Here is a 22,363-nt window from a genome sequence, read left to right as displayed (position 1 = left end):
ATATAGTAATAATAATAAAACCTTATATAACTATACTAAATAAATAAAATGTAACTGGGAGCGAGTACGAGGGACGGACAACGAGGCAGGGTGTTGGGCCATCCCCGTTCCCTTTTAAATTACTGTATTTTTTCTCACCCCCTTCTTCATTTTGTGAATCCTTGCTCTATCCGGGAGGATCCTCGCGGAGCTATGGGAAAATTGGACATCTAGTCAAATAATCACCCTAATTGCAAATAACACATCTAACTCATAGCAAAATACCAAAATACATCTTTGGTTCATGAAGTTTGGGGTTAGTGTCTATTTGGTTCTCGAAGTTTCAAAAGAAACACTTGGTCTCTCACGTTTGTAAAATCTTCTAAATGATTCCTCCATCCATTTAGACAAATTTTAATTCAAGTTGCAATGATATATTATTGATTTTAGTAGGTTACTTTTTATATTTATTATTTTTACTTTTCCTTTCACTCTCCCTTTTTCTCGTATGCAAAGCCCTTTCCCTTTTCTCTTCGACCTTCCTCTTCCCTTTGTTTCTTAATTTAGCTACATCTTGTCGTTGGGTAACCCTCCAGGTTTCAACTATTCTTCCAACTCAAATGGACCTTTAAAACGTTTTCTTTTTCTTTTTTTGAAACTTTCAACAGCCTTCACCCTTAGCCCACAATTTTGAATTAATTTATCCTGGTAACAAAAACATATTAGTTTTTTTTAAAGTCATAATTTAAGTGTAATCACAAGATGACATAATATAAACTTGAAATCATCCCATATTCTCGTGCTATATAATCATAACTGTGGACCATCATTCCAATAACCAAGTTAACCTTTGTTTGGAAGTACCTAGCGTCATTTGTAGACCACCATTTGAGTGACTGACGAGAAGAGGGTCCAACGAAATGAAGTTGAAGTGGAATGAATAAAATGGAGAAACTAAGAACTCAAACACATGGATAGTAGATTAATCTTTAAAAGTGTTTAAATTAGAATGATAAATTCTAATTTCAAAGCAAGTGAGAAGAAAGAAGAAAGGAAGAATGAGAGGGAAATAGAAAAGAAAGAAAAAATATAAGAGCCCGTTTGGTAACATTTTTGTTCTCTGTTTTCTGTTTCTTTTTTTAGAACAAGAAATAAGAATGTGTTTAATAACTGTTTTTGGTTCTTGAAAAAAAGAAACAGAAAATGTGTTTGATAACTGTTTATTCTTTCTTATTTTTCTTATTTCTTGTTTTTTTAATTCGTTTCATTGCTCAAATTTGATGGACAATATATATCTTACGAATAACACATTTTTTAGCCAATTTCAGTTATTTCAATTGCTGGTCTTGATGGCTAAAATCAATATAGAAACCAAAACTAAAATTTAATTTTTTATTGACTCGTTTAAACAATGGATCTTTTTACTCGTGGATTCATAATTAGCATAAAAACTTACTTTTGAGAAGTATTATGCATGTGATTTTTCAAAATTCTCTATTTATGATCCAAATCCATTGCATATAATCTTTTTAAAATTCTCTATTCATTATCCAATCTTGTTCTTGACCCAAAAGTCTCGAACCAAAAGGCAGCAATTGTCAAAAGAATTGTATTTGTATAAATGAAAAATTGACCCATTTTGATCACCATTTAGTTCAACAATTCTAGCTATTGTAGAAGGGAAAAAGAAAAAAAAAAAAAGTTGGATTGCTACGTTGAACCATTTGAAGAACTATTTAAAATTAATAATAATTGCGACCTCACTTAAAATTTGTTAATTCAAATATGTGATGCACATTTTGGTGAGTGAACTAAAGGTAAAAGAGATGGAGGGATCTTGGAGTAACCAAATATACACTAACACCAAACTACAGCACTCGGTTACACGCACCAAGAATAATACTCACCTGACTAGAACTCGGTAGGGGGGAATCCGACGACGGCTAGGCAGCCAAATTCCGGCGAGGCGATCTGCCGAAACTCTGCTAATTCTTCTGGCTCCACAACACAGAACCTTGCCAATTTCGTAAACGTGGGTTCATCTTCAGGCGTCTTGGGAGTCAATGGCTGTTGCTGTCTCGACCTTCATTTCCATCATCCACTTCTCTGACCTCCTCACATTAATCTGACTCTACAGGTTCCGTTTTGATTACCTTTGTTCAAAAGCTGGACTCTAATTTGCGATCTTGAGATGAACCCTGAAGAGGTATTGGAGGAGCTTCTCAACGTAGAAGTGCAGATAAACGAAGTCCAAGGTGCTTATTTAGTCATCATTTTCTCTATTTTTGTGTTCCTTTATTCTTTATAATGTATGCCTAAATGTCTATTGTTTCATTGCTGCTTCTGTGTTTAACTCGTGCTAACTCTTGCGTAAGGAGTTGAAAGTTCGGGAAAATCTTTGCATGAAGTGGTGGAAGTCCTTAATGGAACTGAAAATTTGTGTTTTGTTTCGGTTTAATCAATCTCTTACTTCCATGTTAGTGGTTATTTCGCATTGTATGTCTCGCAGCAGTTAGAATCTCCCACACTGCCGAAGCTCGCATTGTTTAGACTATCTTTGTGATCGAATGGATATGATCTTCAACAGTTTATTTATGAAGATTTATGAATTTCTTTATAAACTGCGTGCCTTATATGTTGATTACATCTCAGTATAGAGCTTACTTTTTAAAAATTGATCGATTTTAATTTTAGCACAATGGGTAAGGCAATTTAGTTATTTTGGGTTGTCCTCATGTTTCGGGTCATAGAGTTTTATCTTTCTGCAGCTGAAATAAATCTACTTCTGGAACGCCAAGACAACTTGTATCAAAGAAAGTCAGAGCTGCAGTCTTTGTTAGAACTCTGCAATGAAACGGAAGATTCCGTTAGCCAGGGTACAGGGACTTCTACGAATTCAGAAAATTGGTCTGGTTCATTTAAATGGGATTCTGAAGCGGATGACGTTAAATTGAACATTTTTGGCATATCCTCATATCGTGCAAACCAGCGAGAGGTATAGTTATATTTGGTTTCTATTCTCATATGTATTTTATAATTTTGACTCTGTTGTTTATTAGCTAAATGGTTAAAGATAAAAAGTGAAAATAGAGCAAGCCATCTTGTTGTTAAATGCAGGTTTACTTTGGTGAAGTATGTACTATAGTTTCTCTGGAATAAAGTGAAATCAATTGTAGCCTAGCATAATATACGAATCAATATAAGTAACTACCTCTAAGTCTCTGACAGACTACCATGATTACCACTTACATGGCATACTCAACCAATGGACCAATAATGATCGTGAGCGAGCTGCTGTTTACTCGGAAAACAACACAAACCTATCTATGCTATTCATTTGATTGTTCTTATTTAGAAGAACAACCTTGATTTTCCCACTATTATTCAAGTCTACGAATATTTACCTGTAATCAACTTAAGAAAATATGTTTGAACTATAGAAGTTGTCTTTGTGGTGCTTTTTTCCCCTACTCTTTGTGAGTAGATTTACTAATCTTCTTCGCATAAAAGTAGATTGTCAATGCTGTCATGAGTGGGAGAGATGTTTTGGTGATTATGGCTGCTGGAGGTGGGAAGAGTCTTTGTTACCAACTACCAGCTCTTCTATATGATGGCATTGCTCTGGTTGTCAGTCCTTTGCTTTCTTTGATTCAGGATCAGGTACCTTCTAGTTATATTTTTCGTGTTTTGATGTTAAGTTCTGTGTGTTCAATAAAAAAAAAATGTTAAGTTCTGTAAGTAGTGTAAACTACAATAGAAAGAAACTGAAAGATTGACCAAACTGGTATACCAAGTAGGTTCTGTCAGTTTGCCTAACTTTAAGTTCTGTTAATAGAGGTGTAAATTACAATAAGCAATTGAAAGACCATCAAACTGGCTCACTGAGTAGGTTCTGTCAAGTTTATATTCTTTCAATTTTACGTTTTGGATTAGATAATACCTCAGCCTGCTGGTTTTGATTTATTTGATCTAGAAGAAATTCTATACTTTTGGTTGTTTCTAATTTTTCCATAAATAATATTTTTGTTTAACATTGAGTTTTGGGAAAAAAAAAGGGGAACTACACAGGAATTGGCTTGAGTATGAACACCTTTATTTCACTTCGTGTAATAATTTCATCAGGTAAATCATGTCTTTTGATCAAGAACACCTTTTTTTTTTTTCAGGTTATGGGTTTGGCTGCTTTAGGAATTTCAGCATCTATGCTTACATCAGCAACTAGTAAAGAAGACGAGAAGCTCATATACAAGAATCTTGAAAAGGGTGAAGGGAGTATGAAAATATTATATGTCACACCAGAAAAGGTATCAAAGAGCAAGAGATTTATGTCTAAACTTGAAAAGTGCTATCATGCTGGTCGTCTTTCTCTTATTGCAATTGACGTGAGTATATCTATTAATAGCAGAATTTCTTCCTTTAGTACCTATGTAAAATTCCCCAAAACCATACCTTTTAGGTTAGAATTAATATTTTTATTAAGTTGGTATTCGCATTTCAATGAATAATGAGTTTTGACATGCAAGAAAGAGATTTTTTTGGACTTATTTGTCTGTCTCTGTAGGAGGCTCATTGCTGTAGTCAGTGGGGCCATGACTTTCGACCTGACTACAAGAATCTTGGTATTTTGAAGACTCAGTTTCCAAATGCTCCTGTGATTGCTTTGACTGTATGTTATTATTCTACCTTTGTGGTAAATGGCTATCTTGTATATTCGATCTTTTAAATGACTACATTGTTTAAATTCTTTTAGGCAACTGCCACTCAGAGGGTCCAAAATGATCTGGTTGAGATGCTTCGCATCCCCAAATATGTTAAATTTGTCAGTACAGTCAATAGACCGAATCTCTTTTACATGGTATAGTGTAAACCTTGTCGAGAGAAATGGTATTTTGGGAGATTCCTACTTAATGATTTATTCAATGTACTACAGGTAAGGGAAAAGTCATCTGTTAGCAAGGTGGTGATAGATCAAATAGCTGAATTTATACAAGAATCTTATCCTAACAATGAATCAGGGATAATATACTGCTTTTCCCGAAAGGAGTGCGAGCAGGTCTGTATCTAAATCTCTATGCTTCATCTGGACTACTTCGATTGTAGTAAACCTTTATATATTAGCTTAAATGAAAAATAGTTCTAGAACCTGTTCAATCTGACTGATATAGAGCAATATATTAAGCAGTCAACCCATAAGAAAATGATCAGGATTCACACCCTAAGAAATAGTTTAGGGGTTATCAGCTAACTATAAAAATTAACAATGTACGATGGAACTATTTGGAGCCACCATGGGTGTGCCTAATGGTCAACAAAGGCCATGTAAATAAATTTTAAAAAACAGGCATAGAGGAATAAGTTCAAGCCATGTTCCCTCCAATGAGTTACTTGACAACTAAATGTAGTAGGGTCAAATGGTTGTCTCATGAGACGTGTAGATCATATTCTCAGGAGTTGTGATTTTGCGAGTTTTGTTTGGGATTCTTTCCTCCAGACATTTGATATGATGTATGCTCATCAAAGAGACGTTAGTGCTATGTGTTAAAAGCGGTAAAGTAAAGCAGACACCGAGTTGGGTGGAAACCCGAGTACCGAGAGAAAAACCACGATTGACTTTTTTATTAATTTCTCATATTATCAAAAGATACATGAGGGAAGATAAATAGGTTACAACGTATGATAGAAAAGGAAAGGATATTAGGGCAAATCCTTCCTTAGGCCAAACCCACTAATTCTAACAGTTCTCCTCAAGTTGGGACGTAGATATAATGAGACCCAACTTGCTAACACAAAAGTCAAAGTTCTGTTTGAGAAGCCCGTTGGTAGGAACATCAGAAACCTGTTGGCTCGAGAGAATGTATGGTGCATGAGCTACCATTGTCCATTCTTTCTTTAATGAAGTGTCGATCAATCTCCACATGTTTAGCTCTATCATGTTGAACTGGATTGTTGGCGATACTAATAGCGGCCTTGTTATCACATAATAATTTCATTGACACCTCACAATCCTAATGAAGATCAAATAAAACTTTCCGGTGCCGAATTTCCTCACATATCCCTAAACTCGTAGCCTTGTACTCAGCCTCAACACTGCTTCTAGTTACGACCCCTTGCTTTTTACTCCTCCAAGTTACAAGATTGCCCCATATAAAGGTAGAATAACCGAAGGTGGATTTTATATCAACAACAGAAATTGCCTAGTCAGAGTCAGTATAGGCCTCAATTGCTTTCCACGCCTTTTTGAACATCAATCCTTTACCAGTTGTTTTTAAGTACCTCAAGATTTTGTTAACCGCCTCCATGTGTTCCTCATAGGGAGCCTGCATGAACTGGCTAACGACACTCATAGCATAGGAAATATATGGTTGAGTATGAGACAAGTAAATCAACTTCCCCACAAGGTGCTTATATTGTTCTTTATCAATTGAATTTTCCAGTTTACAGTTGAATACAATGAGAGTATCAGTAGGGTGACATCCCAACATACCTGGATCAGTCAACAAATCAAGGGTATACTTTCTCTGAGATACGAAGATATCTTCTTTAGATCTAGCTATCTCATCCCAAGGGAATATTTCAGATTTCTCAAGTCTTTGATTTCAGATTCATCACCCATCCTCTTTTTCAGTTGGATGATTTCAACAGTGTTATCCTCAAATAAAACAATATCATCAACATAAACAATCAATACTGCAATCTTCCTAGCCTTGTAGACTTTTGTAAACAAAGTGTGGTTAGAGTGCCCTTGGCTATACCCTTGGGACTTGACAAAGGTAGTAAACCTATCAAACCATGCTCTCCGTGATTGTTTCAGTACATATAAAGATTTCTGAAGTTTACAAACTCGATGACCAAACTAAGCTTCAAACCCTGGGGGGCTCATATAGACTTCCTCTTCCAGGTCTTCATTCAAGAACGCATTCTTAACATCTAGCTGATATAGAGGCCAGTCTTTGTTCACATCAACAAATACATGACTCTAATTATTAGTTTAGAAAGTAAGGAAAACGTTTTCGAGTAATCAACATCATAGGTCTGAGTAAATCCTTTTGCAACTAACCTCACCTTGTGTCTGTCAAGGGTTTCATCTACCTTGTATTTGAGTGTGAACAACCATTTACATCCCACAATTTTATGTCTCTTGGGGAGAGCACAGATCTCCCAAGTCTTATTCTTTTCAAGGACCCTCACCTCTTCCATAACAACAGTTTTCCACTTAGGACACTTTAAAGCAATGTGATATTGTTCGGTATCACGATAGAGTCAAGGCTCTAAACTGTAGAGATAGACACTATCATAGGAAACATAGTTAAAATTGGGGTGCTTCATGTAGCACCAGGTGCCTTTTCCCAGTGCAATGGGAATGTCCAGAGAAGGATCATACTCATCAAGATTACTTGAATGACCCTGTTTAGCCTCATTACCACCAATTTCTGCACTGACCTCAGTCTCATCAACACTATCTTTTTCTCCCATATCTTCAAGAACAACAATATTAGACCTGTCATTCTCACTTATTTTACTATCAACACATGGTTCAATAGGATTAGTCACACCTTGATCTCGAGGAGGTTTAGAGTCTTGGACTGGAGCCGACTGATCAATAGAAGACTCACTTTCCTTTTTGAGATTTCTCCTATGGTAAGTTTTTCAGGGAACTTGGTTTGTAGGTAGGACCGTGGGATGAGGATCAGAGTCAGGTAAGGTAAGGTAATAGGAGTAGGATTGGTAGAGTTAAACTCTTCACTCGCACTCTTCCCTTGAAGATGACTAATGGGAAAGAAGGGCCAATCCTCACAAAATGTGACATCCATAGGGACAAAGTATTTACGGGAAGGACGATAGAAACATTTATAACCCCGCTGATGAAGAGGATACCCAACAAGTACACACCCTGAGCCTAAGGGGTAAATTTGGTTTGATTAGGGCCAAAGCTATGGACATAGGTTGTACATCCAAACACACGAAAGAGGCTTAGGAGTTAGGCGGGTAGAGGGATACGACTCCTTGAGACGATCAAAGGGATTCTGAAGGTGGAGAACACGAGAAGGCATCCTATTGATGAGATAAGCTACAATAAGAACAACATCTCTCCATCGATATGAAGGAAGGGAAGTAGACAACATAAGGGAACGAGCTACTTTCAAAAGGTGATGAATTTTCGGCTTGGCAACCCTGTTTTGTTAAGGAGTGTGAGCACATAGCTCTGATGAACTATCCCCTTAGAGGCTAGGAATTCACTAAGGGTACGGTTTTGAAACTCCCGACCATTATCACTTCGAAGAATTGCAATTTCTACATTGAACTATGTTTCAATGGTGTGATAGAAATTCTGAAAAATAGAGGAAATCTCAAATTTATCAATGATAACAAAGACGTAGGTAAGGCAGGTATGATCATCAATAAAAGTCACAAACCACTGTTCCCAGAGGAGGTAGTGACCTTGGATGGACCCCAAATGTCACTATGGATAATGGTGAATGGTTGGGTTGGTTTATATAGTTGAGAGGGGAAGGAGACCCGATGTCATTTGGCCCGAATACATACATCACAAGATAAAGAAGAGACATCAACTTTAGAGAAGAGATGGGGAAATAAATACTTCATATATGTAAAGTTTGGATGGCCCAATCGAAAATACCACAACATACAATCTTGTTTGAAAATAGTAAAACATGAAGACAATAAACTAGTTTTAGAGATACTACTAGTGGAGGTATCATCGTCAAGGAGATAGAGTCCCCTGCCATGCCGGGTAGTGCCGTTCATCCTCCCCGAGCTCAAGTTCTGAAAAGAAACAGATTTAGGTAAGAAAGTAGCTCTGCAGTTCAGCTCACTAGTGATCTTGCTTATAGATAGCAAATTATAGAAAATCTTAGGCACATGCAAAACATTTTGGAGGGATAGTCCTTCGTAAGGAAAAATTTGTCCCTTCCCAACAATTTGGAGCTAAAGAACCATAAACTATTATGATCTTTTCATTACCAGCACACAGAATATAAGAAACAAAATTTTCAGAGGAACCTGCCAAGTGATCTGTAGCTCCCAAGTCTAGGATCCAAGGCTTTTTCCCATCAATAATGATAAGACTAAGGGACTGAGGCATACCAAACTAAGCAATGGCTCCTAGAGTGGAAGGTGGATTGGGATCGTTCTCGTTTACAGTATGGTCAAATGGTTGAGAAGTGCCAGTAGACTCACTTATATAAGCATGCCCAGAATTCTGTTTATCATTGGAGGGACGTTTCTTACCTCCAGGGGGACGACCATAAAGTTTCCAACACTAATCCTCAGCGTGCCATTATTTCTTGCAATGCTCACAGATAGGGATTGGTTTCCCGCTATTCTTCTCACTATCATGGGTCGAGGATCTAGCACTGAAGGCAGTGGAGTTAGTAGTAGGTGTAGTTAGAACACTCATGGCATTTGTACGGTCTTCTTTAAGGACTTCATAACACACTTCCATGAGGAGGAAAGAGGTCTCTGTCTAAGTATACAACCACATACAATTTTAAACTTGGGGTTGAGACTTGCAAGGAAGTCATAAATCTGATAAGTTTCTTCAAGTCTAGCATACTGTATACCATTAATTGGAGTATCCCACACTGTCTCTCTGCACAGGTCCATCTTTTGCCAGAGTAGAGAAAGTTTATTGAAGTAGGAGGTTACATCTAGAGTTTCTTGCTTGCAATCATGGACTTGTTTCCTCAATTTATACAAACGAGAAGTGTTCTGACACTTTGAATAGAGTTTCTGAGTTGTGTCTCATAGATCCTTCGCAGTTGATGCAAAAAGTAGAGGCTTGCCTATTTGTGATTCGATAATATTAATCAACATGGACCAAATAAATGAGTTCTCCCCTCTCCATAAATGTTCCAGGGCTTCACTGGGTGGGGGACAAAGAATATACCCTGTCAGAAAACTGAATTAGTGACAGACCCTCAAGAAACATCTTGATCGATTGAGACCAGGAAAAGTAATTCTGGCCATTCAGTTTTCTCTCTTGGAAAGGCACCTGTAGATGGTGCCAGAGAACTTGTTATATAATTTTGAGGACAAGTTAGGAGTGAAGTTAGTGGGTTCTTGGAATACATTGGCAAGTCGGTTGGTTTGGATTGGCGTCGAAGATTCACCAACCTCAGACCTTGATCTATAATGGACTTGATCGATCCTGGTACCATGGACGCGCGGCAGCTGTAAAGAATCAAAGGACAGCAGTGCGTGAAATGATGGCAGTCCATAAACCAAGGGCAGCAACGACGCGTGGAGGTGTGACTGACCAGAAGGGTATTGTGGCTGGACTTGGGAAGACAAGTGGGAGTAGACTAGCTGAGTAGTGGAGGTGTTGAGCGACGGCACATGGGCGATTAATTGAAGCGCGTGCAGCTAGTTTCTGCCACTGGGCTACTCGGACTGACTTCGAGGGTAGGCCCACTGTGACAACCGGCGTCTTTTGAAGCTGGTGGAGCAGCTTTTCCATGGCGGCGGCGATCTCGGCGGCGATGGTGGCTGTTTCTATTTGGGTTTCATCTACACCCCTGTCTAGGGTTTCCTTTTTACCTTGCTCTAATACCATGTTAGAAGCGCTTAAGTAAAGTAGACAACAAGTTACATGGAAACTCGAGTATCGGGAGAAAACCACGATTGACTTTCTTATTAATTTCTCTCGTATTAACAAAAGATACAAGAGGGAAAATAAATAGGTAACAACTTATGATAAAAAGGAAAGGATATTAGGGAAAATCTTTCATTTGACTAAATGCACTAATTCTAACACTATGATTAAGGAGTTCTCCTCAATCCGCCATTTGGGGAGAGTGCCATTTTTTATGGCTTGTTGGGGTGTGTGCAATCTTATTTGTGTGGTGAGTGGAATAGTAGAGTGTTTAGGGGCGTGGAAAGGGATTTTAGGGAAGTTTGGTCCCCCGAACACTTTCATGTTTCTTCGTGGACTTCGATTTCAATGACTTTTTGTAACTATTCTCTAGGCATTATTTTGTATAGTTGGAGTCTCTTTTTGTAAAGGGAACTCCCTTTTGTGGGTTTTTTTTTTGTATACTCGTGTATTCTTTTATTTTTCTCTCAATGAAAGTTGTTTTCATAAAGGGTTGTCACGTGAGAATAGTTGTGGTACTTGCAAGCTAGCTTGAAAACTCTTGATATATATATATAAAATATGAATGAAACTTGTTGGTGATATATAATTAAATTTGCCTTCAACCACTAGCTTAAGCTTTTGGATGAATCGGTGGTTTAATATGGTATCAGAGCAGGTGGTCCAGGGAGGTCATATGTTCAAACCACTGCATTGTCGTTTCCTCCCCAATTAAAATCAATTTCCACTTGTTGGGCCTTTCAAATATTTCAAACCCAAAAGTGAGGTAAAATTGATTCCACTTGTTGGTCCTTTCAATAAGCCCACAAGTGAGGGGGAGTGTTGGTGATTTATAATTAAATTTTTCTTCAACCACTAGCTTAAGCTTTTGGATGAATAGGTGGTTTAATAAAACTATTAGGTGGTGATCGAGAAAATTCTTGCTGTCATAGATTTCTGCAGAATTTTGGCAATTAATGCGGATCATTTTTAGCTGACATGGTAATCTTCACTCTTCAGCACCAGCTGATAGGATTAGAAGCATTCTTGATCAATGTTCCTTTAGCTTGAAAGGGTGGATCAGATCGCTTCAATCTTCTGGGAGATATGATTTGAATTGAAAGAAAGAATCTTCAACGATAAATTTTGAAATTTAGGAAGTTGGTATGGGCCATTTGATAACTGTTATTCTTTTTAATAAAAGAAAAATAGATGCTTTTAACAACCATTTTTATTTGGGAAATTGCTTCAAATTAAAAGCTTTTAGAAAAAACAGATCATGACACTTATTTTTTTGCTATTGTGACAATGGCAAAATTAGAGATATCAGGCTACTATCAGACGGTAATCATAGGATGAAGGGCTATCAAACGGTAATCAATAGGGTTATCGGCTTTTAAATTTGCTATTTTTGCAATTTAGAAAATGTAGTGACATGGGCTCTATTATCATAATTTTTTTTGCTATTTTTGCTAGAGCCTCTTTTTATTTTTGAACTTTTATGAAAATAGACAACAAAAGGAGAAAAAACAAGTAGAAATAAAGGTTATGACATGGGCCAATTTTTAGCTAATTGATGTACGATACCGCAGGTTTCTCTTTATGACGTCTTAATGCATCGCTCGCTCTTTTATTTTATTTTATTTTTTGGATTTTCTAGTACACTCGTTTGTCCATTTCGCACAGTCAATGGACAGTTTTATTTTCTATGAGAAATAGTTTAAAGGGAGATTTGCAAATCGTTTGTCATACAAGTGCTACTATTTTTCATGAGGGTTTGTAATTTGGCTGTCGTTGTTGTGGATTGTTTGGCTCATCTGATTATAATGTGAGATCTGGTTTATACGTGATACCAGAAGCTTGTGTTTCTCTTATTTCTTCAAGACTTGTAGGTTGCAAAGGAGTTACGTCTGAGGGGTATTTCTGCTGACCACTATCATGCTGATATGGATTCTGTTGCACGTGAGAAAGTTCATATGCGGTAATGTCATTCTTATGCTGGTCAATGTTTATGAACTGTATTTTGAATGCGGAATTTTGGAGAAAGCAGATTGGCTTGCCACTTTTGAAGGCAGGATATCTTTAATAACAATATAGAAGGATAAAACTCAGACTTAAGCTTGGCCACTTATCACTTTCTAAAAAGCATGAGCATCACTGCTCCTATACTAAATGAATTTAGATTGCAAATACACTGCTTGATTACTGATTCCATTTATCAAGTTTCTTCAATATGCTATGAATATTTTCTATCACAGGTGGAGCAATTCTAGGCTGCAGGTCATTGTTGGCACGGTATGCATAATTTGGTTTTTCCTTGTCTCTTTTGTGCGTGTGGGTGGGGAGGGATTGGGCACCGATTTTATTCCAAAAGATAAAGAAGATACATTTTAAGTATTCAACCAAAGGTATCTCCTTCCGATGAATAAAAATGGGATATTATGATAATCTCTGCTTATATGGGTTGGGCGTTTGTCAAGTATTAATGGATATAGGAAACTTGTACATAGAATGGTGGAAACTGGAAAGTGAGATGACCATGTAAGGTATTGTCAATGGTTTTTCTAAAATGTGATTGAGATTCTTGTATGTATTACCTAAATTATGGTTGTATATTTAATAATAATAATTTGACTAACTGTATAAAGTTAAATTAAATCTGTGATAAGGCCTTGGGAATAAAGGTTTTTACATGTAGGCACAAGAAGGGATGGAGTGAGAAAAAAAGCGTTATGGTGGGCCCTTAGGAGTTTTGTTAGATATGGGGCCGTGAGATTGTTTGTTTGTTGGTTTTTTATTTTATTTTTAAGAAATGGGGCCATGAGTTTGTTTTGTTTTGTTTTTTGATGAAATGGGGCCATGAGTTTGTTATAGTAGTTATGTCGTTTGTTTTCTTTAAATACTCTGTAATTCGAGGAAGGGGGGCATCTTTTATATATCATCTTATAATTGGAATTATGGAGAATTGGGAGAGATCGGGAAGCTCTTAAAACTTCCCCGTTGTTGATAAATAAAATTCAGGCTTAATAAGTTTTCTTTGACATTGTAAATAGTGAATACTCATTAATTACAATAAAGGAAATTGATGAGTAATTAAATTTTTTATTAACTATTTCTGTTGGGCTTAGGATGGCAATGCAATGTCCAACAGGAACATGAGTTTTTTTGAACCCATTTTCCCACACTTCATACCAAATGTTCCATATCTCAATGCCAATGAACTGAACCCAGTTTAGGTGACCTTTTGAGATCTTATTATAAAGAGTGAACATTTAATCTTGCAGCAACTTTTCATTTTCTAGCTTCTTAAAGGCATTGCATTTGTTGACTAATCTGATAGCTTGAAGTGCTTTGGCATTTCAGGTGGCCTTTGGTATGGGAATCAACAAACCGGATGGTTAGTTTCTTTGCTAATTTTTGCCTTTGACAATGCTGTGTGACTTCTTCCTATTTTTCTCTTTCAGCCACAAATTTTCATGAAAAATGGTTGTTTGTCAATTTTGTGTTTGATTATAGCCCATGCATAATACTTGGACAGGCGCTAAGTGATAATACTTTTTTGTCATTTTCAAAATCTTGGGTTAAAATTTGTGCGAATAGGGTATCCATTTCACAGTTGGATTATATTTCATGTTTCTTGTCTTGAAAAAGTTAAGACAAAAAGGATGAACTCTATTCATCGGTCCTTGCAATTGAAAAAGGTGAAGGAAAGATGGGGCAAACATAGAGGTGAATAGAAGGGAGAAGATGAGAGAATAGGAAGGTCAATGGTGTGTGTATGTGTATGTGTATGTTTTTCAATTTTAATTTTTATGATGCAGTTTTGTTTTTTGTTAAATTTTATCTGACAATTGAAACCTAATTATGAATTACTGTTTGTAGTCAGGTTTGTTATCCATCACAGTCTGAGCAAATCAATGGAAACATACTATCAGGTCCTTCTCTTACTAAACATGCATTGTATTCAATGCTCTCCTTTTGTGACTTCTTCTGTTGCAGGAAAGTGGACGAGCTGGACGGGATGGGCTTCCATCTGAATGCCTACTTTACTATAGGCCTGGTGATGTCCCAAGACAAGTAAGTAGTTTTTGGGGCATTGGGATGAGCTTATGTGTATCATTCAACTTCCCTTAGATTTACTAATATATGCTGTCATCCTTTCCAGAGTTCAATGGTATTTTATGAGAATTCTGGATTGGAGAATCTCTATGGTATTGTTCAATATTGTCAGGTATTATCTTTACAATTAAATCAAAAAGTGTTTGATTACTTTTTTTAATTAATAAAAGAACGATATAATTGCAGAGGTGTTAGTTCAATTAAAAAAATATTTTACCGTTTCCCTTCCCTTTCCTTCTTTTCAAATCTCTTTGTTTGTAAATAGACAAGATAATTTTGGAGATTTCTACTTCAGATGAGAGAAGGAAAATTTAGCATTAAACATCTTCATTTCATTTTTTTTTTACTTCATGTTAGTTGACAGTTGAGATGATATTAAACATCTTCATCTTCATTTCAATATATTTTTATGATGATTATTATTTTTTAATTATTGCAGTCTAGAAGACAATGTCGCCGCAGTGTCTTTTTCCGACATTTTGCTGAGCCACTGAAAGATTGCAATGGTACCTCTTCCCCACATTTTTTAAAATTAGTATTTGTTTATTGGAAGGGGGGTCCGGGGGGGGGGGGGGGGGGGGGGGGGGAAGCAGGGTGTTCTGTGAACACTAACTATTTTTCTTTTTGGAAAAATGAATAACAGTTTAAAATTTTCAGGGATGTGTGATTTGTGCGCAGTTGCCAGCGAGGTTAAAGAAGTGGATGTCTGTAGTATGTTTCTTCAACTTTTTTTTCTGATGCCTATTTCTTTAAGAGGTCATTCTTTACTACATTATGTCCCTTGCAGATCTCCTCTCTAATAGAGGAAAATTCACAAACCGTCCTAAAGGGCTGCTACAATTGCATTGCACCCCTAATCTTTCAACTATAAAAATTTAACCTCAAACTTGCATAATTGCAAAAATTGGACTCATGCTTTTTATTTTGTAACAAGAAACAAGTTCTCATTGATGTAATGAAAAGGACTTTAAGGTTTAGGAGTAGAAACCCTCTCAAGGAGAGAGAAAATAAAAGCTGCAACCAAAATTATACAAACTTTCACAAGCTTAAACTTTCTATTGTAAAAATTAAACCCCTAAACTTACATAATTGTAAAAGTTGAGCCCTTTCTATTAAATTTGACATTATTTTCTGTAGTCAGCTGTCCTCCCATTTATCCTTCTGCTGACCTGCAATGACAGCAATCACTCAATCATCAACCTTGAACTGAAGAAGAGGAAGGTGAAGGGATTTCATTTATATACACAAATTGGAAGCATAGGCATCCACCTCTGAGCTGGTTAGGTTCTGTTGTCTTCTACCTCGGAGGCTCTACTGGCTGGCTAAACTTCCCAGAATTGTGTTTGAAGAGGACCAACTTCATGACATGTCTGCCACCTCCATACTAAAGCAACCCTGCATTTGGTGCTTGAATGAACAGTCATGGTATATTCCTAAGTTCCTAGTGGAAGGAGAGAGGGGTGGCCGGCTGACGGAATGGAAATAATATAAACAAAAAGGGCCAGATTTTTACAAATATCAAGTACAAGGGTTTAATTGTTATCGAAAGTACACCGTCATTGAGGCTTCCCGCCAAGCGACAGATGATTGCAAAAATGATAGTTTTAAAGTTCCTTGCTTTCTTCTCTCTCTTCTGAAGCACCACACCCTATTTTGTAGTTTTCTTTCTTTTCTTTTCCAAGGAGAACTTTTCTTTTAATTTTGATGTCCTATACTTCATCTTTTTAATAGGTCATGCTAGAGTTATTATTTCAATCTTACAAGATGTACAGAAGAGCAACCAGAAGATGACGATGTTGCAGTTAGTAGACAAATTGAAAACAAAACACAATGGTCTAGGTTGGTCTTCTGATTTATGATATTGTTCACTGTCCCAAGTTTCTATTGATTGCTAAACAACCTGTATGTATGATCTCACATGGTTAAAGAATTAAAACTATCCAATTGAGGCGGTTGTTGAATTTTCACATGCTTGTGTTCACCTAATTAGCATCGTTACCTAGCATACATGCACGCGCACAGACACACACATATATACATACCATGTGTTGGAAAATGAACTTTATCTATTGGGTATTAGGTATTGTACGACAGATGGTGGATGCTATGATATTTTATTCTTTATTTAGAAACAAATAATATATCATTAAAAGAGAACGAGATGTGTGCGAAGGCAGATATACATTAAGATTTCCTCCCAAGTTTAAGGTCACAGGAGATTACAAGAAAGCTCTCTAATTGATGTTTATACAAGTGTTCAACAAATATTGGGGGAGGATAAGAGGACACACTTTCTGTCACTTCTGCCCCAAACTATAGAAATCAAGCATTTGTCCATGATACAGTGAACAGCATTAAAACAAGATTTATAAGTGTGAGCTTCAGTTGCCATACTTGCAAGCATGTCCGATTGCTTTGTGAGATTAGTCGAGGTGCGTTTAAGTTGGCCCAGACGCTCATGTATATAAAGAAAAGAGAAAAAACTAGACATTAGTTGAAAGTAAGAGCTAACTAACTTACACGATGAAGATTCAAGTATCAAATAAGTAAAATCCAGCAAGTATTTAAAAAAGAAAAAGAAAGAAAAAAAGAAAGAGGAACAAATTTATTTATTAATAAATATAATGAAACAAAACTCATAGTGCGAGAGAATTATACAATGAGCAAAACCTAAGGATGAACAAGCGCACTTGGACATCTCAACTAGATTGACACTTCCTTGGAGGCATCATCTCCTAACGTCACCTTTAAAATTGCAGAATGTAGTTAGAAAAAATCACCTTTAAAATACTCCTTAACTAGCTTTCTGTTTAACTTTTGATTATTCATTTAGTTTTAGCATCTTAAACTAGTGAAGCTTCTCCTCTTTCTCCCTCTCACCCCCTTCCTACCACGTGCATTTGAGTGTATGCCATCCTTTTATTATTCAAGTTATTTCTTGTTGTCTGATAGAAATTGTTTTGCTTGGCAAGACAGTTTGGAGAACTTCATTATTTGAAGTCTTAACGTGTATTTTTAATTTCAGTTTCTGACCTGAGGAAAGAGGAAATAGAGCAACTTATCATACAACTTTTATTAGATCGTGTTTTGGTAAGGATTCATTCTCTCTATCTAGCTTGCTTTAATACATTGAAGACCTAGGGGAAGGTGGGGGGAGGTAGAACCATGGAGGATTTAGCATCTTATAGCATTTTTGAGGTTCTCCATATAAACTATTCTTCCTGCCTTTCCTAATTGAGACAAATAAGGAGCACTGCTGTAACTGCTTTACGTTCTATCGGGATTGGAGATCCCTCCTTCTGTATTCATTTTATCATATAGCTATACAAATTACTCGTGCTCTAAAATGTTCCTCGGGTCCCCTCCAAAGCTAAAATATAGAATGGAATTTGTGTCACGTTATTCACAGTATGAAACATTATAATTGTTCTTAAAGATTAATACTAAACGCTGCTTGTCCTTTATTCATTTGATTGTAAATCTTCTATCTATTTGTCTAATTTCTATGTCATGTAGTTAGTTTTTTCTATTCGTTGATTGGCACATCTATCCTGCTATATTCTCTCTCTTCTTACCCAGTGTGACATTGAAATAATCTTCTGTTGCTTCAGAAAGAAGAATTTCAGCATACAGCTTATGCTACTAATGCGTATGTTACCGTTGGGCCATTGGCTCGGCAAGTATTGCAAGGTCAGCATGTTTTTTCCCAACAAGTAATGGCCATATGAAAACACTGAAAATTAAAAGAATTATTCTCCCTTGTTATTGCTCTAAAGCCATAAGTAGATATGATTTTTGCGTTCTTTCAAGTTTCAACATACAAAAATTTAAGACCGCTGTATCCTAATTTCTAAACAACTTTTCAGTTAATAATATCTATCCTCAAAAGTATGGTTTCTTTCTCTAGTCCAATGACCTGATACAACAATTGAAGTTGGACGGATCCAATTATTATAATTTTCAATTTCAGAGAATGAGAAACACACTTTGGTTATCGAAGTACAATTGTTATTCTATTTACTTGACTTGAAAAATTATGAAGGTCGTGACTTTTTACTTACAGGGAAGGATTACAACAAGGAATATAATAATTGACTTTGCTGACATTTTTCTACTTACAGGGAAGAAGGTCGTGAAAATTGAGATTTCCGGCAAACAAAAGGTAACTGGTGTTAAATCTAAAAGAAAAAGTGTTGCTCCATCAGGTTTAGAGTGTAAGCTTGACAAGCTACGCAAGGAACTTGCATCCATCGACGGAGGCATATTCCCTCATTCAGTGCTCTCGACCCAGCAAATCGTTGTCTTAAGTGCCCAAAAGCCTACTTCCTTGGATCAGGCAAATCTTCTTAACATCAATTTTAAGTATTGATTTTGAAAAGGGTGTCTGCTGGTTGCTTAGGAAGCCTTAATAGGTGTCTTGTTCAATTTATTTTATAAGCAGCTGAATGGAAGGATTACAAAGAGTTCCCACTGGTCCAGATCAAAATAGACCTTTTTTTATAACTATTTTGTTTCTAGTTTCTTTTTAACAAATTAGACTGCAGTTATCATTCAAAAATCTAAAATTCTGAAAATGTTAAATGATTTTAATTTGCAGTTGGAAACAATGATTGGAAAAGTGAAGGCAGAGAAGTATGGGGATAGAATTCTGGAGGAAATAGAAAAATGGTCCATTGGTCAAAATCCAAATGCTTCCGAAGAAGAGCAAGAAGAAGATGAAAATAGGACTCCAAAAAGACCAAAAACCATTGACACTCACGTTGTTATTGAGAGCAGCGATGAAGAAGCCTGATGAATTCAACTGATAATTTTGTCGTCAAGATCCAATATAACAACCAATCCTCTGGTTTGTCGCTTTCTTCCTCATCTATTATCTTTTATTTCCTATTTATGAAAGAAGTCCTGATTGCTGAGAGAAGTTCACTTATTCTTTAAGTTGCTCCCATCCTGCCATGTGCCATAGTTGCTTCCTGTCATCCTAACTTGATCCGATGAAGAATACACTTCATCGCACTAATAGATCAAAACTCAACTTTTTTAAAACAACAATTATGAGGTTGAAAGGTTGAACTTCTTACCTTTAAGGAGATGACCTAAACTCAATGTGGGATCAAATCACTTTTTGACTCTCACCGGAGGTTGGTAGTACATACATTATGGTAGTTGTGTTATGTTCACTTTGATCAATTACTGATGTATTTGATATCTATTTTATGAGTTGAGTTTAGGAATTTGCTGCATTCAATTACTTTTTCTCAATAACTACAGTTGATTGGCCTAGTGGTAAAAATGTCAACTTACCAAGAGATCATGAGTTCGATCCATGTTGACTAAACAAGTTTTGATTTGGTTTAAAATGGAAAAGATGGCTTGCTTCTTCAAGAAGCATAGCTTTAGATGCATCAAAATAAATTTTTAAGAACTAGTGACCTATGAATGCGAGTTGGATCATTTGCTTGGGAAAATTACACGTTAAAAATTGTTTCAATGTTCATGTTTGGAAGTTGAATATTTGTGTTTGGAGACACTAATTAAGAAATTAAAATGTATGTGTTTAGCAAAAGGGTCAATGGAAGTTTTTCCGGCTCCATGTAACTAAATAAAATCAAATCAAATTTGTAGCATAGCATTGCAATACAAATTGTTGAATAATAAATTTTAACCAAACCCGAATTGTGACGTCATTTCTCACGATACCTTTCCAACAAAGGAAAAACAACTTCTAATAAACCATTCACTTTTCAATTACAATTATTTTTGTAACTTCAAGATACAACCCTCTTTTCCAAACACATCAACTCACATCTTCATCCTCCCTTTTATAATATTTTGAGAAAAATTACATTAGATAATAAAGTTTCTTAGAAAAAAATAGTTCATAGAACATTTTTCTTGCATATTGTGAATATGATAAATTTGACAAGTAATTAATGATATCAAAGAGTTATTAGAAGGTTATCTACTTTAAATTTGCTATTGTTACAATTTAGAAAATGTAGTAACATTAGTCCTATTATCATAATGCAAACATGTCAAGAATATCAATTATAAAATATGATTATAATTTATGTTTTCTACATATAATCGTCCTATGATTATCAATTGTAACTCATACTAATCTTAATTATTATTGCTCCCACGATAATAATCGATTAGGGACATTTAGAATATAATAACATATTCATGGATATTATTATACAATAGTATGCAATTGAATAATAACTTTTATTAAACAATTAACCAATTATGCATAAAATTATTATAGAGCGTAATAAAAAACCAACACGAAATTCTTTTTATAGGCAGATTTGGGCTGGAAACTTCTATTCTCTTTAACATGTTAGCGTCAAAAGCAACCTATGTCAAGTCACATCAACTTCATCTACCACTTTTGTCTTTTAGCGAACCTCTTTTTTCGTGCTAACAAGGTCTTCTCGTATAGTCTTCATGCAAGTTCCTCCATGATTTAATAACTTCTTCTTTTATTCCTATCCTGCGTTAAGACACTAAGAAATGGGTGAAACATGCATAGAGGCTTATGTAAAGTGTATTTTGGAATATTTATGCATTTGCAACATAAGTTACGCATTTTGACACCTTTATTATGCATTTTGATCTTATTATTCTATCTAAAAGGCTATAGTAACTTGTATTTCAAAAGCCTAAAGTTATTTTTATAAAAACAATAATGCATTTCTTCTTCCATTCTCCCATCTTTCTGTTACTTTCTATGTTCAACTTGTTTGGTTAACTTGTTAGCAATGAAATGTGTTTTTAATACCTAGAGAATAATAGTATATGAGTTTTGTTAAGTTAAATGCAAAGTTCAAAACATTGTTTATTCTATAGGAAGAACAATGATGTTGATTGTAATCACCTTACAAGTGAAAACATGCATTTACGTAAGCAAATGGTGAGAAGATTGTAGCAATACAATTTTATCAACAAGTTTGTCCTTCGCATACATGAAGCTGAGAGGATCATCATCTCCAATATGTTGCAGCCGAGAGGTCCAAAAACATGTTGCAGTGACGTGTTGAAGATTTCACCTACAAAAAGATGAGGTTTACTCATAATTTGTACATCATTACTCTTACCATTATCTCTTAAAATCTATAGTACGTACTCCCCCATTGACGTAAGAAGGTGGATCGCATCGTACTAAAAAAGTTTTATTCTTATTTTTGTTTCTTTTACTTTCTCAACAATTTATGCTTATTAGTGTATTATTTTGGAATGTTTTTCGTGTATACCGTGCTGTGTTCATAATTATGGTTTTGTGCTTATGGATGGAAAATTCTCCGCGGGGAATGCACAGTTTAACATGGGACGGGGTCAGACTAGAGACACCAAACTTAATTTTGTATGGTTAGGGGATGGGGAGAGAGAGTGTCTCCCCCACCCGAATTGGTTGCCAACCCTATTTATACTTTAGAAGTGGTTGAATTCTAGTTTATGTATTTAAAATATCTAAGTTTAGTATTCATACTTGGAAAGAAACTTAAATTTGGATACTATCAGTTTAATGTGGATTTTTGTATGTAATTAACATTTTCACTGTAAGTTCTGAAAACAAATTCACATATTGGGTTTTTTTTTTCATGAAAACCGGGTTCGAGAAAAGCAAAACGCCGGTTCTATTTCTAAGAGAAAAAAACCATCCTTCTTTTTGCA

At 35.8% G+C, this 22,363-nt stretch overlaps 1 protein-coding gene across 4 annotated transcripts; it reads left to right on the top strand.

Moving 5' to 3' along the window:
* Nucleotides 1-1,791: 1,791 nt before the first annotated feature.
* On the top strand, nt 1,792-19,934 carry LOC101212157 (mediator of RNA polymerase II transcription subunit 34). 4 transcript variants are annotated; one of them, XM_011653373.2, is made up of 21 exons: nt 1,795-2,011; nt 2,117-2,234; nt 2,748-2,974; nt 3,493-3,639; nt 4,146-4,361; nt 4,541-4,645; nt 4,730-4,834; nt 4,910-5,032; nt 12,463-12,551; nt 12,829-12,865; nt 13,934-13,967; nt 14,453-14,505; nt 14,570-14,647; nt 14,736-14,801; nt 15,129-15,195; nt 15,347-15,400; nt 16,421-16,528; nt 17,715-17,779; nt 18,301-18,379; nt 18,811-19,025; nt 19,287-19,934. In XM_011653373.2, the coding sequence occupies exons 2-21, from the start codon at nt 2,171-2,173 to the stop codon at nt 19,479-19,481; spliced, it is 2,127 nt and encodes a 708-aa protein (XP_011651675.1). In that variant the 5' UTR covers nt 1,795-2,011; nt 2,117-2,170; the 3' UTR covers nt 19,482-19,934. The 4 variants fall into 4 exon arrangements, with proteins under 4 accessions (XP_031738251.1, XP_031738250.1, XP_011651675.1 ...); XM_011653372.2 differs by having other exon boundaries at nt 1,795-2,234; XM_031882390.1 differs by lacking the exon at nt 14,736-14,801 and having other exon boundaries at nt 1,794-2,234.
* The last annotated feature ends 2,429 nt before the right edge of the window (nt 19,935-22,363 follow it).

Source organism: Cucumis sativus, chromosome 3 (genome assembly GCF_000004075.3).
Source record: "Cucumis sativus cultivar 9930 chromosome 3, Cucumber_9930_V3, whole genome shotgun sequence".
In the NCBI taxonomy this organism is placed as follows: Eukaryota; Viridiplantae; Streptophyta; class Magnoliopsida; order Cucurbitales; family Cucurbitaceae; genus Cucumis; species Cucumis sativus.
Note: the sequence above shows the minus strand (reverse complement) of the source record. Positions and strands in the feature narration are given on the sequence as shown.

Bases quoted from the DNA above. Each gene is read 5' to 3' on its own strand.
- LOC101212157 (XM_011653373.2), top strand. From the start codon at position 2,171: ATGAACCCTGAAGAGGTATTGGAGGAGCTTCTCAACGTAGAAGTGCAG. The intron at 2,975-3,492 runs GTATAGTTATAT...GCATAAAAGTAG, and splicing joins ATCGTGCAAACCAGCGAGAG to ATTGTCAATGCTGTCATGAG. The intron at 14,648-14,735 runs GTAAGTAGTTTT...CATCCTTTCCAG, and splicing joins CTGGTGATGTCCCAAGACAA to AGTTCAATGGTATTTTATGA.